The sequence below is a fragment of the Callithrix jacchus genome, chromosome 10 (genome assembly GCF_049354715.1).
Source record: "Callithrix jacchus isolate 240 chromosome 10, calJac240_pri, whole genome shotgun sequence".
Taxonomy (NCBI): domain Eukaryota; kingdom Metazoa; phylum Chordata; class Mammalia; order Primates; family Cebidae; genus Callithrix; species Callithrix jacchus.
In genome coordinates, this window is record NC_133511.1 from 114,331,456 (window position 1) to 114,346,283 (window position 14,828).

At 37.2% G+C, this 14,828-nt stretch overlaps 1 protein-coding gene across 1 annotated transcript; it reads right to left on the reverse strand.

The window, feature by feature from the left end:
* Positions 1-9,068: 9,068 nt before the first annotated feature.
* LOC100385018 (olfactory receptor 5M10-like) lies at positions 9,069-10,040 on the reverse strand. Its single transcript, XM_002755346.5, has one exon. It carries the CDS (start codon positions 10,038-10,040, stop codon positions 9,069-9,071), a length of 972 nt encoding a protein of 323 aa, XP_002755392.4.
* Positions 10,041-14,828: the final 4,788 nt, after the last annotated feature.

A 14,828-nucleotide genomic window follows, 5' to 3' on the forward strand; every position in this document is an offset into this window, starting at 1 on the left:
GGGATCTAAAGTATCAGCACTTGAAACCCTCTCATTTTATCACAACTGAATGTGCTTAGGAAAATAGAACTGATGCCTTGTATATATCGCCGTAGAACTAGAATCTCTTTGCCTGCCCCTCTGAACCGGAGAACATCTTCCAGATCTTCCCTTGCTCTCTAACGTGTGCCCATTTTCCTCACTTTATTCTACCTTCGCTGGCCCTCTTCTTATCAACAAATCTTTTTAACTTTAAAGACCAAGCTAAGATTACTTGTTTCATATGTTTTTGCCCAAGGGGGGCAAAAATTGGTTCCTGGGGAATGAAAGTAAATATTAGATATTTGTATGTATAATACATACGCACATAATACATAAACAATGTACATACGCATGTGTATACAGACACACACATGCACATGTATTGATGGTATTAAATGTTGAGAGGGAGATAAAGAAAATAACGGTGTATTACAGAGCCCTGGAGAGCGGGGCTATAAGGAAAAAACGATGAAGAAATATATCTTTAAACTAAAATACTGTTGTTTTAACTCTACCTCATTCTAACACCCGAAAAATTAAGAAAAAATATTAGCACATGAGTTCAACATAAATTCAGCTAAACAAGTAAAAGATTATAGTGAAATCATAATCATATTAACCACACAACTGAGACTATACTTAAAATACCTTGACCTGCATCTCTCAACATTTGAGCAGGATAAAAGTGACCATGAAAATCGTGATTGAACAATGGACATATTTCTTCTATGACACATACCAAATTCGAAAATGTTATACAGACTCTTTTTTAATAACTACCAGGCCTTCACTGGAAACAGGTCACTTCATAAAGCACTCTGTAAATTCAGTGTTCAAAACTTGTCCACTGTATTATCTCATTCTATACATGAAGACATTGGGCTTCTGCCTAAGGTAATAAGATATAAGTTAAGTCACCTAAATCAATAGAATCATAATTATCTTGTTTTTCTTAAAGTTCATTGGGTCCAATTGAATTTCTTTGTGTTTTTATATTTATTTTTTATTTCCATAGATTTTGGAAGGTCAGGTGATATTTGGTTACATGAGTAAGTTCTTTAGCGGTGATTCATGAGATTCTGGTGTGCCCATAAACCAGACAGTATACATTGAACCCAATTTGCAGCCTTTTACACCTCACCCTCTCCCAGCATTTCCTCTGAGTTCCCAAAGTTCATTGTGTTATTCTTATGCCTTTGCATCCTCACAGCTTAGCTTACACTTATGGGTGAGGTGTAAAAGGCTCTGGTTTTTTTATTCCTGAATTACTTCACTTAGAATATTAGTCTCCAATCCCATCCAGGTTGCTTTGAATGCCATCAATTCATTCTTTTTTATGGCTGAGTACTTATCCATCATAAATATGTGATGCACATATATATATATGGATAGGTATATATGTATATAAATATATGCATATATATATAAGCATATATATATGCATATATATGCCATTAATTCATTCTTTTTTATGGCTGAGTACTTATCCATCATAAATATGTGATGCACATATATATATATGGATAGGTATATATGTATATAAATATATGCATATATATATAAGCATATATATATATATGCATATATATGCCATTAATTCATTCTTTTTTATGGCTGAGTACTTATCCATCATAAATATGTGATGCATATATATATAAGTAAGTATATATATATGCATATATATGCCATTAATTCATTCCTTTTTATGGCTGAGTACTTATTCATCATAAATATGTGATGCATATATATATATATGCATATATATATGCCATTAATTCATTCTTTTTATGGCTGAAGTACTTATCCATCATATATATGATGGATATATATATATATATATATATATATATATATATCCCTCAAACAAGTGGATAAACAGTCCTTATCCATTTGTTTGACGGTATGTTTAATCGCCAAATAGGCAAATGCTCTTTTGGTGCTCAATACATTTTTAATAGGCTTTTTTATTGAAATATTAATCATCTTTCAAAATAACTTCACCATTCCTCTGGGTTTTTATGAGCCTTTTTTTTTGTTTTGTACAGTTGGGAAATGAAATAATGCAAGCAATGAATAGTCCAAATAATCTGTGTATTTTAGGGAAGTATCTTTTCTTCTGAAAAAATAAGAACACAATATCCTACTGCTTTGAGTAAGGAAATCTTAGGGAGAAGCTTTTAGAACTGGACAGAAGTGGCTTTGGAGCATCTGAGGCTTTGCTCTCCTGACATGCGCCCTACACTGAGACACTCTTGTGAATGCTTGCCTCTACTAATTTGTCCTACAAGGAGTCTAGAAGGTTGGTCTTTGGCTTTCACAAGAGTGGCGACTCCTTGACAAGTGGTCCTGTTTCAATTTGGAGTGGAAAAAAGAAATCTAGAGAAGGCACCTTCACGAAACACTTTTTTTTTTAATTTTTAGTTAACATAGGCTATAAACCTAAAAGTAGCCCATTCTTTATGAAAGGGCTACAAAATATTACATAATATGGCTCTTATAATAGTAAAGGGGGACATTGTTAACACAAAATGAACCAGAAGGATTAATTTAACACCACAACTTTATTGTTCTAAATGAAGTAATAAATAGTAAGTGTAGTTTATTATTGAAAGCCAGCAGAGTGGAACGGTTATTGGGAATTTGCTGTCACACTTCCTGGGTGCAAATCCCAGTTCCTTTAGTTCCTAGCTGTGTGGCCTGGGGCAAGTTACTAAATTCTGTCTGCCTCAGTTTTCTCATCTATAAAATTTGATTAATAATAGTCACTCTATCTAGATAGGAAAGTTAATTCAGTAAATGTTTTTTAAATATATCTGTCATGTTGTTCACGCTAAACAAATTGTGGCTGCTAGTTTTATTTGGTGAATGATCTAGGTCTAGCCTAGAACAAAACTCAACATCAAAGCAAGGACGGATTTTATCTGCGTCAAGGATTTTATCTGATCTAGTTATAGACTCAGCAACACCTGGATTTGTGCTTCTCAAATTAGAGGCAGTCAGTAATTATTGATGAAATAAAGTTTTCTTCGCTATTTTCATTTCATTATGCAAACAGTGTGTAAACACCAGTACTCGGAGAAGAATAGCAACACTTTAATAAAAACATTTTCTAATTCATCAGAATATGTTTCAACTCAATATTTTTCTATCAATTAAAATATTTACTGCTAGATTTTAAACTTTCAAAAAATATATCTAATCCTACCTGAGAAAGAAGAGTGATTTCACAATGACAGGATGGGTATTGAGAACCTGTAGAGTTTATAACAGAGTTAATGAGTGGAGACCAAATCCCTGCAGTTCAATTATTTCTAGCAAAAAGTCATTCAAATTATGAGCAATGACAATATTTCTATTCTTCTGAAAATGCTAAGCTCATTGAGCACATGAGTTTTGTCAACTCCCCACTGTCTTCAGGGAATTGCATCCCCAAGAGTGATATAGAAATGGGATTCATTATTTATTTTGCTTTATACCCAAATGACTTAATATGTGTTGACTTTGGGAACTATTAGGTTACCTTGCTTACAACAAGTATAGTGGATGGTATGGGGAGATGGCTTTAGAGTCTGGAACACCATTGGAAAGTCAGCTAACTTTTGTTGAACTTGAACTAATGATACATTGATTTTGACTTTTGTCCTCTATGTTTTTGATAGGGACAGTAATGCATAACTGTGGAATATTGTGGATTTACAATTAATATAGGTGAGTTGGTGATTCTCCTTTTCCACCCTACTCCCATTTACATCTATTGTCTTCTCTTCTGTGCCCTACATTGTCCACCTAGAGTTGAACTCTTACGGACCTGGTCAATAGAACATCTCTGATGTCTGGTTTCCAGCTGACATTGGCTGATGAGAAGAGTCGCCAGGACATCAGAAGTGGGAAGGGTAGAAAAGGACCTCAATTTCTTTCTCATTCCTTTCATGCTTCATTATGACTGTGCTTACGTGGCTGTACCCCTCCCTGGAGAATGTCTTGGGATGTGTGCCTCGGGAAGATGGTGACAAGGGATTTCTTCTGGCTCCAGCTCTAACAGCTCTGTGAGAGAAGTCGCTGTCCTTGGTCCTTGAGGCCTAAAGATGGAAATGGTTTTCTACAGTTAGCCTTCACTTTTTTAACTCCCTTGGCTGATTTTTTAAAAAACTTTTCCTTTATTCTCGATCTTTTCATTAAATTCCCTGTAGCTAAAACATCTGAGTAGAATTGTGTTTTATGTCACATCTCTGACCCAGGCCAAAGCAGCCCATAGTAGTTATCCAGTAAGTCTTTAAGGAGGTATATATATTACATATATATGTAATTATACATATATATATATGCAATGATATATATATGTATGCAATATGTGTTTTATACCACATATATATCTTTTTCATATATATTTTTGTATTTGAAAAATTTTAAAGCTGTCTGGAACATAATTACCCATAACAATAATTACCTAGAGAAAGAGAAACACTTTTACACTGTTGTTGGGAGTCCAGATTAGTGCAACCATTGTGGAAGACAGTGTGGTGATTCCTCAGGGACCTAGAAACAGAAATGCCATTTGATCTAGCCATCCCATTACTGGTATATACCCAAAGAATTATAAATTGTTCTATTATAAAGACACATGCACATGTATGTTCATTGTGGCACTGTTTACAATAGCAAAGACCTGGAATCAACTCAAATGTCCATCAATGATAGACTGATAAAGAAAATGTGGCACATATATACCATGAAATACTATGCAGTCATAAAAAACGATGAGTTCGTGTCCTTCATAGGGACATGGATGAATCTGGAAACCACCATTCTCAGCAAACTGACACAAGAACAGAAAACCAAGTGCTGCATGGTTATGTGAAGGCTAGCTGTTGTCACTTACCGGCAGATATTGAACAATTAGAACACGTGGACACAGGGAGGTGAGCATCACACACTGCGGTCAGTTGGGCAGGCTATGGGAGGGACAGTGGAAGATGGGGAAGGTGGGGAGGGATAACAAGGGGAGAAATACCAGATATAGTTGATGGGGGGATGAAGGCAGCAAACCACCTTGCCATGTATGTACCCAGGCAACAATCCTACATGATCTTCACATGTACCCCAGAACCTAAAGTACAATTAAAAATAAATAAATAAATACCCAGTTAAACATCTTAATAAATTCATGTGGCTTGTGGTATTTTTAGAGTTGATCCAGAAGTATCTAAGAGAATAATATTTTAATTGAAAACTAACTCTTGCTGTATTCCTGGAAAACATTATTTCTCTCTTCTGAGCTTCAGGATTTTCATCTGTACAAAATAACAAATAATAATTGTATCATAAAGACACTGCAGGTGTTAAATACAGAGGTTTTTAACTGTAGCAGCATTTTTATCCACCTTAACAAGTGCTTTTGTTTTTGCTTTGCATGTTCATGGAAAATGGAAGGTAAATAATTTGAATATTTCTTTCTTTTTTTAGAAAAACAATTATGATGACCAAATATCTTTAATTATTGCATTGCCTAGTTCTGTATGTCAAGACATAATTGCATATTCCATGGACTAGTTAAATATGGCTTCTTTAAAGAGTAGCTTTGGACATAGAATGAAAGGCCAATTATTTAAATAACTGATTTTGGTTGGTCTTCTTTATGAAATACTCATTCAAATTTTAATTCCATTTCTCCTTTCAAGATCTGGTGTTAGTTGGTGTAAGCCAAAAGTCTGTGAGGAGATGTGCTATACCACCGAAGACCTGCTTGAGTTTTTTTAATTTATATAAGCAGAATCCTGGATGACAAATATGGGAATGGATATTAAGGGTGTGGGATAATCATGGGAGGGACATAAAGTTGGATCAGGCCAAATTTATTGATATGGGCCCACTAAGCAGAGATTCTGGATTTAATGTTACAACTCAGGGAGTTTAATAGGTTCTAATCACCTATTTCCTGGTTGGCTGAAACATGAATCAAAAGATGGCTGACCATGAGTGACCTTGAAATGCCACATCTCCCTTGGTTTAATGTGGAGAAAGGGGATCCAAAAGTTTAGGGAGATTAGAATGCTAGAGTGAATTAGTCACTTTAGACACTTACTGCGGATATGGGTTCACCTATCCTGCATGCAATGCTTCTACCAAGACTACCATTTGTGGACTCATAGAATGCCTTTTCCACTGTCATTGTATTCCACACAGCATTGCTTCTCACCAAGGTACCTCACTTTACAGGTAAAGAAGTAAGGCAGTGGGCTCAAGCTCATGAAATATGCTTGTCTTACCACGTTTCCCATTATCCTAAAGCAGATGGATCTCTAGAAAGGTGGGAAGGCCGGGCGCGGTGGCTCAAGCCTGTAATCCCAGCACTTTGGGAGGCCAAGGCAGGTGGATCATGAGGTCAACAGGTCGAGACCATCCTGGTCAAGATGGTGAAACCCCGTTTCTACTAAAAATACAAAAAATTAGCTGGGCATGGTGGCGCGTGCCTGTAATCCCAGCTACTCAGGAGGCTAAGGCAGGAGAATTGCCTGAACCCAGGAGGCGGAGGTTGCAGGAAGCCGAGATCGCGCCATTGCACTCCAGCTTGGGTAACAAGAGTGAAACTCCACCTCAAAAAAAAAAAATTTAAAAGGTGGGATGTCCTTTTGAACAACACCAACTAGGTTATAATACATTGCAGGAACTGGGCACAGTGGCTCACGCCTGTAATCGCAGCATTTTGAGAGGCCAAGACGGACAGATCATTTGAGGTCAGGAGTTCAAGACCAGCCTGGTCAACATGGTGAAACCCCATCTCTAATAAAAATACAAAAATTAGCTTGGCATGGTGGCGCATGCCTGTAATACCAGCTAGTCAAGAGGCTGAGGCAGGAGAATAACATGAACCCGGGAGGCAGAGTTTGCAGTGAGCTGAGATGGTGCCACTGCACTCCAGCCTGGGCAACACAGCAAGACTTCATCTCAAAAACAACGAAAACATACATTGAAGGTCTGGGGCAAAGTTTTCCAGAAGTCTTTGTATGTTCCGAGTAGACATCCACATATGGCACTGTTTCTTCCATAGCCAGGATCAACAAGGGCAGGAATCAAGGCATGCAAGTGGAAGTGGCACCACTCATCACTAACAAACTTTTTCTTTCCATTTCTGTGATATTATGTCCTGCTGGCCTATAGGTCTTTGTTCCAGAGGTACGAACACTGCCACCAGAAGACAGAAAGATAATCATATCAAACTGGAAGTTAAGATTATCACCTGGCCACTTTGGGTTCCTCCTGCCTCTAAGTCAACAGGCTAAGAAGGGAAGTACAATGTTGGCTGGAGTGATTGACCAGACTCTCAAAATGAAATCAAACTCTTACTTTACAGTGGAGGTGAAGGAAGAGTATTTGTGGCCTATAGGAGATCCCTTAGGCCATCACAGTATTACCATGCCTTGTGATTAAGGTCAACAGGAAACTACAACAACCCAACCCTGACAAAACTACAAATGGCCCAGACCCATCAGGAACAAAGATTTGTGTCACTCTGTCAGGTAGACACCATGACCTGCTCAGGTGCTTGATAGCAAAGGGAATACAGAATGGGTGGTAGTAATAGATGGTTAGAAATAGGCCTCTTGGGAAGTGCCCTGGAACATAGGGAAGCTGGATGTCTGCTGTGGGCTCTCTTTTCTCCTTTCTCTGTGGTTTCTCTGGGAAACCACAGGCCCAAGAAATCCCTTTCGGTGTGATGCTGTGTTTGGCCATGAAAGCAGAAACACAGTCAAAGTGAAACTGCTCCTCTTACACGTCTAATACGACTTTTCCCGGGTTTTACACTCCAAGAGTGTGCTCCACCTCGCCCTTGGGTTGTGGGATTTTCATATAGCCATTCTTACCTGTGAGAAGTGGCTAACTGGTCCTTCCGTGCTAGAAACCAGAACCAAGCACCTCTTCTTCTGCCATCCTACTCTACAACAGGCTTCTACCTCCTTGTTCTTTCCTACTTTTATTTTTAAATTCCAATATTAATAGATAATTATCCTGTGATTATATTTCCCATATTTCCTGAGATCTTTACTAAACTAAACATATGAAGTTTTGGTTATCTATTTTTTCACATATAATAACAATGATTGCTTATCATAGTAAATTAATAATGTTTTATTTCTCTTTGTCCCTAATATTTTACAATACACCTGTATATAGCAGTGGATGTATCTTTGCACATAATATATTACATAAAATGGTTTCCCTTTTTCTTAATTAGTAACAGCCTAATTTTCATGGCCGTATAATATTCTAAGAAAAATAAAAGTAGCACCTGTACTTTACACTTCCCTTCATGATCAAGGCTGATGACATTCTAGTTATCTAGATATGGCTCCTAACTTGTCTGATAGATTCTTGTGCTTTACCAGTTACCAGATGCAGGCAGTCCTCACTTCGTGATTTTCGATGATCAAATTGGATTGATAAACTGGAAACTCATATAAAGGTGTTGAGAGTTGATTTTCAGAAGTGAGGAGCATAACCAGTATTGCCACATGAATGAAAAAGAAGCTCCTCAAGATGTTTACCAGATGGGTTTGTGGAATACTTATAGAAAATTTAACTTATCAGTCACCCATATATTTCTATTTTTTGCACATTGATTATAATAAGAACAAAAGTGGCAGAGCTATTCAAGACACATTGAAGTAGAAATAATTTTACTTTTTAAAAAGAGTAAAATTATCTGCCCTATCTTGAACCTGTCTATGGCTCTGTGGACCATCATATTCAAAGGAGATGGATTTTCAGAGATTCTCTCAGGCTTAGTTAGTTAACAATTTACCTCCAAGTAAGTAAACGCAGTATTTTCATATAGAATTAGTAGATATGAAATAATTTATTTTCATAGAACTGCTGACAAATAAAACATTTTTAATTTCAACGTTAAGGCTTTTATTTTTCAGAAATCAATCTTCAAGGTGCTAATTTGGATAAGAAAGTAAAGTGGTTACTGACAGTCCATGTTAAACAAGTCATGACTACACTAGGGTTTTCCATTTCAAACAGTCAGTTTCTTATCCCACAAGCAATTAGGGATTACAAATAAATAGAGGCCTAAACTGCAATTTTACGAAAGCATTTTCCCTAATCGTTTGTTGCATGGCAAGGATTACATCTTTGTTCCGTAGGCTGTAGATCAATGGGTTCAGCATTGGGCTCAAAAAACTATAGAAGACCGCAATTATTTTGGATTCCTCTACGAACTTGTCTGATGGAGGCCTTACGTACATGCAGAAGAGTGTTCCGTAAAACAAAGTCACTATTGTCAGGTGGGAAGCACACGTAGAAAAGGCTTTGTGCCTGCCTTCAGCAGAACGGATCCTCAAGATCGCTGCAAAAATGAACAGATAGGACAGAAGAATGATGAAGAGAGAGCTTGACAGAGTAAAGCCTGCAACTACAAACATCGCCGTCTTTTTGATATGGGTGTCAGAGCAGGCCAGCATTATAAGGGGAGGATCAGCGCAGTAGAAATGATTAATTTCACGGGAGCCACAGAAGGAAAAGTGAAAGGTCAGCAGTGTCTGAGAGAGCCCATTAAGGAAGCCACACATGTAAGCCACAGTGACCAGAGAGATGCAGATATTCTTGGACATCCTGGAACTGTAATGCAAAGGACTGCAAATGGCTACATAGCGGTCCAATGCCATTGAAGCAAGGATGTAAAACTCAGTGATCACCAGGGCGATGAAGAGAAGGCACTGTGTGAAGCACCCAGCATAGGAGATGGTCTTCTGTTCTGAGAGAAAATTGTGCAGCATATTCGGAGTAATATTGGAAGAATAGCAAATGTCTACAAAGGAGAGGTGGCCGAGGAAGAAATACATGGGGGTTTGCAGGTGGGAATTGGTCCTGATCAGCAGGATGATGCCCAGGTTTCCTGCCAGTGTGATTAGGTAGATCACCAGGAACACCCCAAACAGGATCTGCTCTAGCACTGGGTCATCTGTCAGTCCCAAGGGAATGAATTCTCTCACCATGGTGTGGTTTGGGGAGAACATCTTCATATCTCTTGAAAACCGAAAGTGACAAAGAATGTGAGGTTCTGTCTGATTCACATTCAGCATTTGTTCTATCCATTTATCATTCACACATTCATCTGTTTACCTAGGTGACAATGACTTCTCTTGTTTCAATAATCATATCAGAAATTTTGCCTAACATTTTGTCCCTACAGGTGTTTTTTAATCTGTGTCTTTTTTCTACACATCAAACCCACACACAAAAACATAACTTACTCTCTATTTCTGTCTGCCATACATACATGCACATACATTTATTCATTCATTCATATGGGCATACCTGTCTTCTTAGTGTACTCCACATTGTAATTTTATTAAAACTTTGTGAGGAAACAAAAAACCCAAAGGAATGAAAATCAAATATGAAATCCATAGGTTATTAGCATCATTCAAATGGATAAAGAAAGTTCAATCTCCAGTATCCCTCCAGCTCTGATATTGTATTGTTTCAGATACCAAACGAAGAAAAAAAGCAAAGCATTTTCAATTCAAATCCATAGCTGTGAGCCTTACCTTTATTCAGGAACCATTAAATTAGAGAAACTAATTGGAATTTGATATATGGCTAAGAGGGTACAAAATGAAGACTTGCTTTTTCCACTTTGTAATGTCAGCTGACTGTTTACTTATATACACTGTATCACTTCCATTTCTTTCTGTTCCAATTTCTGGGGGTTACTACAACAAACAAATTTCCCAGCTCATGGAGCACTCATTATAATAGAGGGAGCAGAGATTAAACACGCAGAAAAAGATACATATAATTTCAGGCAAAATCATTTTTTATGAAGAAAAAAATGAAGTTAGGATGCTTTTAGATGACCATTCAAAGAAGATCTTTCTGAGAACACAGCACTTTAACAACAGATATACGATTTAGTTCAGGGAAAGTATGGATTTTATTTTTGGCTCCCACTTTTGTGCCACTAAACCACTATGGGTAACATTGTTTAGGTATGCACAGATAATGTTTAAACATGGTCTTAGCTTCCAAATCAAGTCACTCTCTCACATTTCCCTTTGAAAGTAAAACAGGATTGTAAAATTGCTACTCCAAAAATTGCACCTTAAAGCCATTTTTTATTTAGTTCTCACACATACATCAGAAGAGCTTGCATATAATTGATTTCAGAGAGTCAATGCAATATTAATATATGGATAGAAAGTCAAGTGAAATTGGAGAAAATATTTGTTTTCCCCATTGATGAAATATTTATCTCTAAACACACACAAAGTTGTAGTTTTAGTGAACAAATGTAGAAAATGACCTACCTGTTAATGTTAACGAACCATATCTTATGAAAATAAGGTAGGAAGATTTACGATATATTTATTAGGCATATTCCCTGGAATATTTTTAAACTAATTCTGAAAAAAACAATTAAAACATTATTTGTTCCTCAAGAGCATAAAATTAAGTTGACGCTTTTTGGAGCTAGGCTCTTTTGAGGATGAAATCCCTGTTATATTTAGGTAGCGTTTCGGTACAAGTGTACATGAGATCTTCAGTACAAATAGAGAAATTAGTCATCCCTTTCAATAATATGGAAGAGGAAAACATGGGTAGGTAACTTTTGCCTTTTTAGTATAATGAAAACAAGGAGATTTTCATCAGAACTCTTCAACTTTTGGCTATAAACAGTGAAGTGAGGTCATCTAATGAGAGTGAAGGGTAGGACATTGTGGCAGGTGAGACATTTGAGAAGAGAAAAGGTTTGAAAGACTCTAAGAACAGAAGAGTGGCATAACCAATAGAAGGAAGCATAAGCATTGGTCAGGGTCCAGGTCTTTGGAGAATGGAGGTTATGGATTTATGTTGGAACTAGTCTGCTGTATTGAGATTAATATCATTTAAATGCTAAGAATCAAAGACAGGTCTGAGAACCAGGACTATTTGTAAAATTGATGATGTATAAATTGTTGATTTAGAAAGGGAGTTGCAAATAGAATGAAGAATATTTGAAAACTGTGTATTTGTTAGAGGACAAAGGGACCTAGAGATGCGTTCATTAGTCTATATCTTCCAATGCACACAGAGTTCCGGGTTAGTACAAATGAATCAAAGTGCTCTCTCACCAAGACAGAAGAAGGATCCCTAATTTTCTTAGAGTTGCAAGTGATGAGTTATGCTCTGAGAAATCAGTCAGAAATATAGCTATATATCAAAATCAAAATATAGCTATATATCAAAATCAAAATAAGCTATATATCAAAATCAAAATGTAGATTTGTTACATCCCATGAAATTTGAGAATACTGAACATTGTTGTGTGTTTATTTCAAATTGATTTTTAAAGTCTTCTCTATCCCAATTAGTCTGTGTTTTATTTTGATTCCTTGCATTACTAAAATTGTAACATACAATAATATTGCTTAATTATTTTGGAGGCCAGGTGCGGTGGCTCTTGCCTGTTATCCCAGCTCTTTGGGAGGCCAAGGCTCCTGGATTACATGAGGTCAGGAGTTTGAGACCAGCCAGGCCAACATGGCAAAACCCCCTCTACTACAAATCCAAACTTAGCCAGGCATGGTGGTGCACATCTGTAATCCCAGCTACTCAGGAGGCTGAGGCAGGAAGAACGGCTTGAACCCAGGAGGCAAAGTTTGCAGTGAACCGAGATCACACCACTGCACCCCAGCCTGGGAGACAGAATGAGACTTCATCTCAAAAAAAAAAAAATCTGATGGAACAGAAGGTATTATATTATAATATTGTAAAACTGCTGTCTCTCATTTCCTTCTCCTTAATGTAAACGTACCTTGTTTTGCATAAAAATAGTTGAAGAGTTGGCTCTTTTTTAAGCAGAATACTTTCACTTTGAAGAAAATATGCCCTGATGCACATGTGTATGTATGTATGTATGTACTTTCTTTTACATACTGGTTTACAATGGCTATGTAATAAAACATAAGATGTACAAAGTAAATTTTTTGACAAAAATAAAACTGGCTCTATAATAACTGAGTGGTTAGATGAAAAGTAATTAATGGGCTATTTTCATTCAGAAAGAGCAAAGTATTTATAATTTTAAGTATGGAATCACATGATCAGATGTTCACAAAAAAGAAGCAATGTTAATTTTTTTATACGGCAATGAATAGAAAATACAGAGCTTAGCTATGTGTATGATACATACTCAAAGAAGAGTTTTACATATACTTGTATTATTTTTCATAGGAAACCTTCAGAAGGCTCTGTCTATATTACTCAAAGACATTAATTCCTTAGTTCATGTCATTTTTCTCCACTGCAATGACTAACATGTGTGTCTGCTAGAGGGACAGCAGATGGATCTAGCTACCCAAATGATACTGTGGTCAGGTAGTTGAACACATCCTACTAGCCCTTGAGATTTTTACTTGTTTGTGATTGTTCAATTTACTATTTTTATTTAAAACTTGTAGCATGCTATTATTATCAAAATCCTAGCTGAGAAGTGTGCTATAATGGTGTCATGCACCTAGAAACTACATCACTGATGTTGTATTATTATTTGTATAAATAATACTATAACCATTATAATTCTACCCATTTACCCATTTGAAGCCAAATTCTCTTAATTATGTTTAACATTTAACTGACACTATGTAAAATGCATCAAATTGTCTATAATCAGGTAGGCAGCATAATCCTGAAAAACAATGCATGGAATTCATAGCATTAAGCATGATGCAGCACATTCAGAGAAAACTGAATCAGTCTTGGGACTGATTTCTTTATTTAAATTGTATTGTAGGTACAGGGGTACATGAAGTACCTTAGTCATAAAGGTAAATGATGTGTCACAGGGTTTTGGCATACAGGTTATTTTTAGGGAGGCCTAGAAATGCATCTGGTGCTGCTCTCTGGTCTTTGCTGACCTCTAATCTGCCTGTTGACAGTTTGTTCTGCTGTCGTCCACCATGACAAATGTGCCTCAGTCATTTTTCTCTTTTGGCTGGATATAACCATTACCTTCTTATCTTCCTTGGTGACCTAGCTGCACCTTGGTTTTCACAGGAATTATGGACTTCCCTTAGGTCTTTATTTCTGCCTTCATTTCATTGTTTATCCTGCCAACATTCAGGAGCCAGTTGTTCAGTTTCCATGAAGTTGTGCAGTTCTGAGTTAGTTTCTTAGTCCTGAGTTATTTTCTAGGGACTTTTCTTAGGTTTCTTCAATTGAGTTTTTCACTGAAACATAATGGCAATGTTGTATCCAGGCTGGCCAGATTTGGTGGCTCACACCTCTAATCCCAGCACTTTGTAAGGCTGAGGTGGGTGGATCACCTGAGGTCAGAAGTTCAAGACCAGGCTGGCCAACATAATAAAACTGTGTTTCTACTAAAAATACAAAAAACTAGCTGGGCACAGTGATGGGCACCTGTAATCCCAGCTACTGGGAGGCTGGGACAGGAGAATCGCTTGAACCCGGGAGGCAGAGGTTGCAGTGAGGTTAGATGGTGCCATTGCATTTCAGCCTGGGTAAAGAGGGAAACTTTGTCAAAAGGAAGGAAGGAAGGAAGGGAGGGAGGGAGGGAGGGAGGGAGGGAGGGAGGGAGGGAGGGAGGGAGGGAGGGAGGGAGGGAGGGAGGGAGATGGAAGGAAGGAAGGAAGGAAGGAAGGAAGGAAGGAAGGAAGGAAGGAAGGAAGGAAGGAAGGAAGGAAGGAATTAAGAGTCTCAAACATAACTAGTAAGCAAAATTTCCTCCAAGGTATTAATTTAAAAAGCAAGAAGGTTAATACTTAATCAAAAAAATGCAAATATTTCTTCTCTGATTTGCTTGA

Coding starts and splice junctions, on each gene's coding strand:
- LOC100385018 (XM_002755346.5), bottom strand. CDS start 10,040: ATGTTCTCCCCAAACCACACCATGGTGAGAGAATTCATTCCCTTGGGA.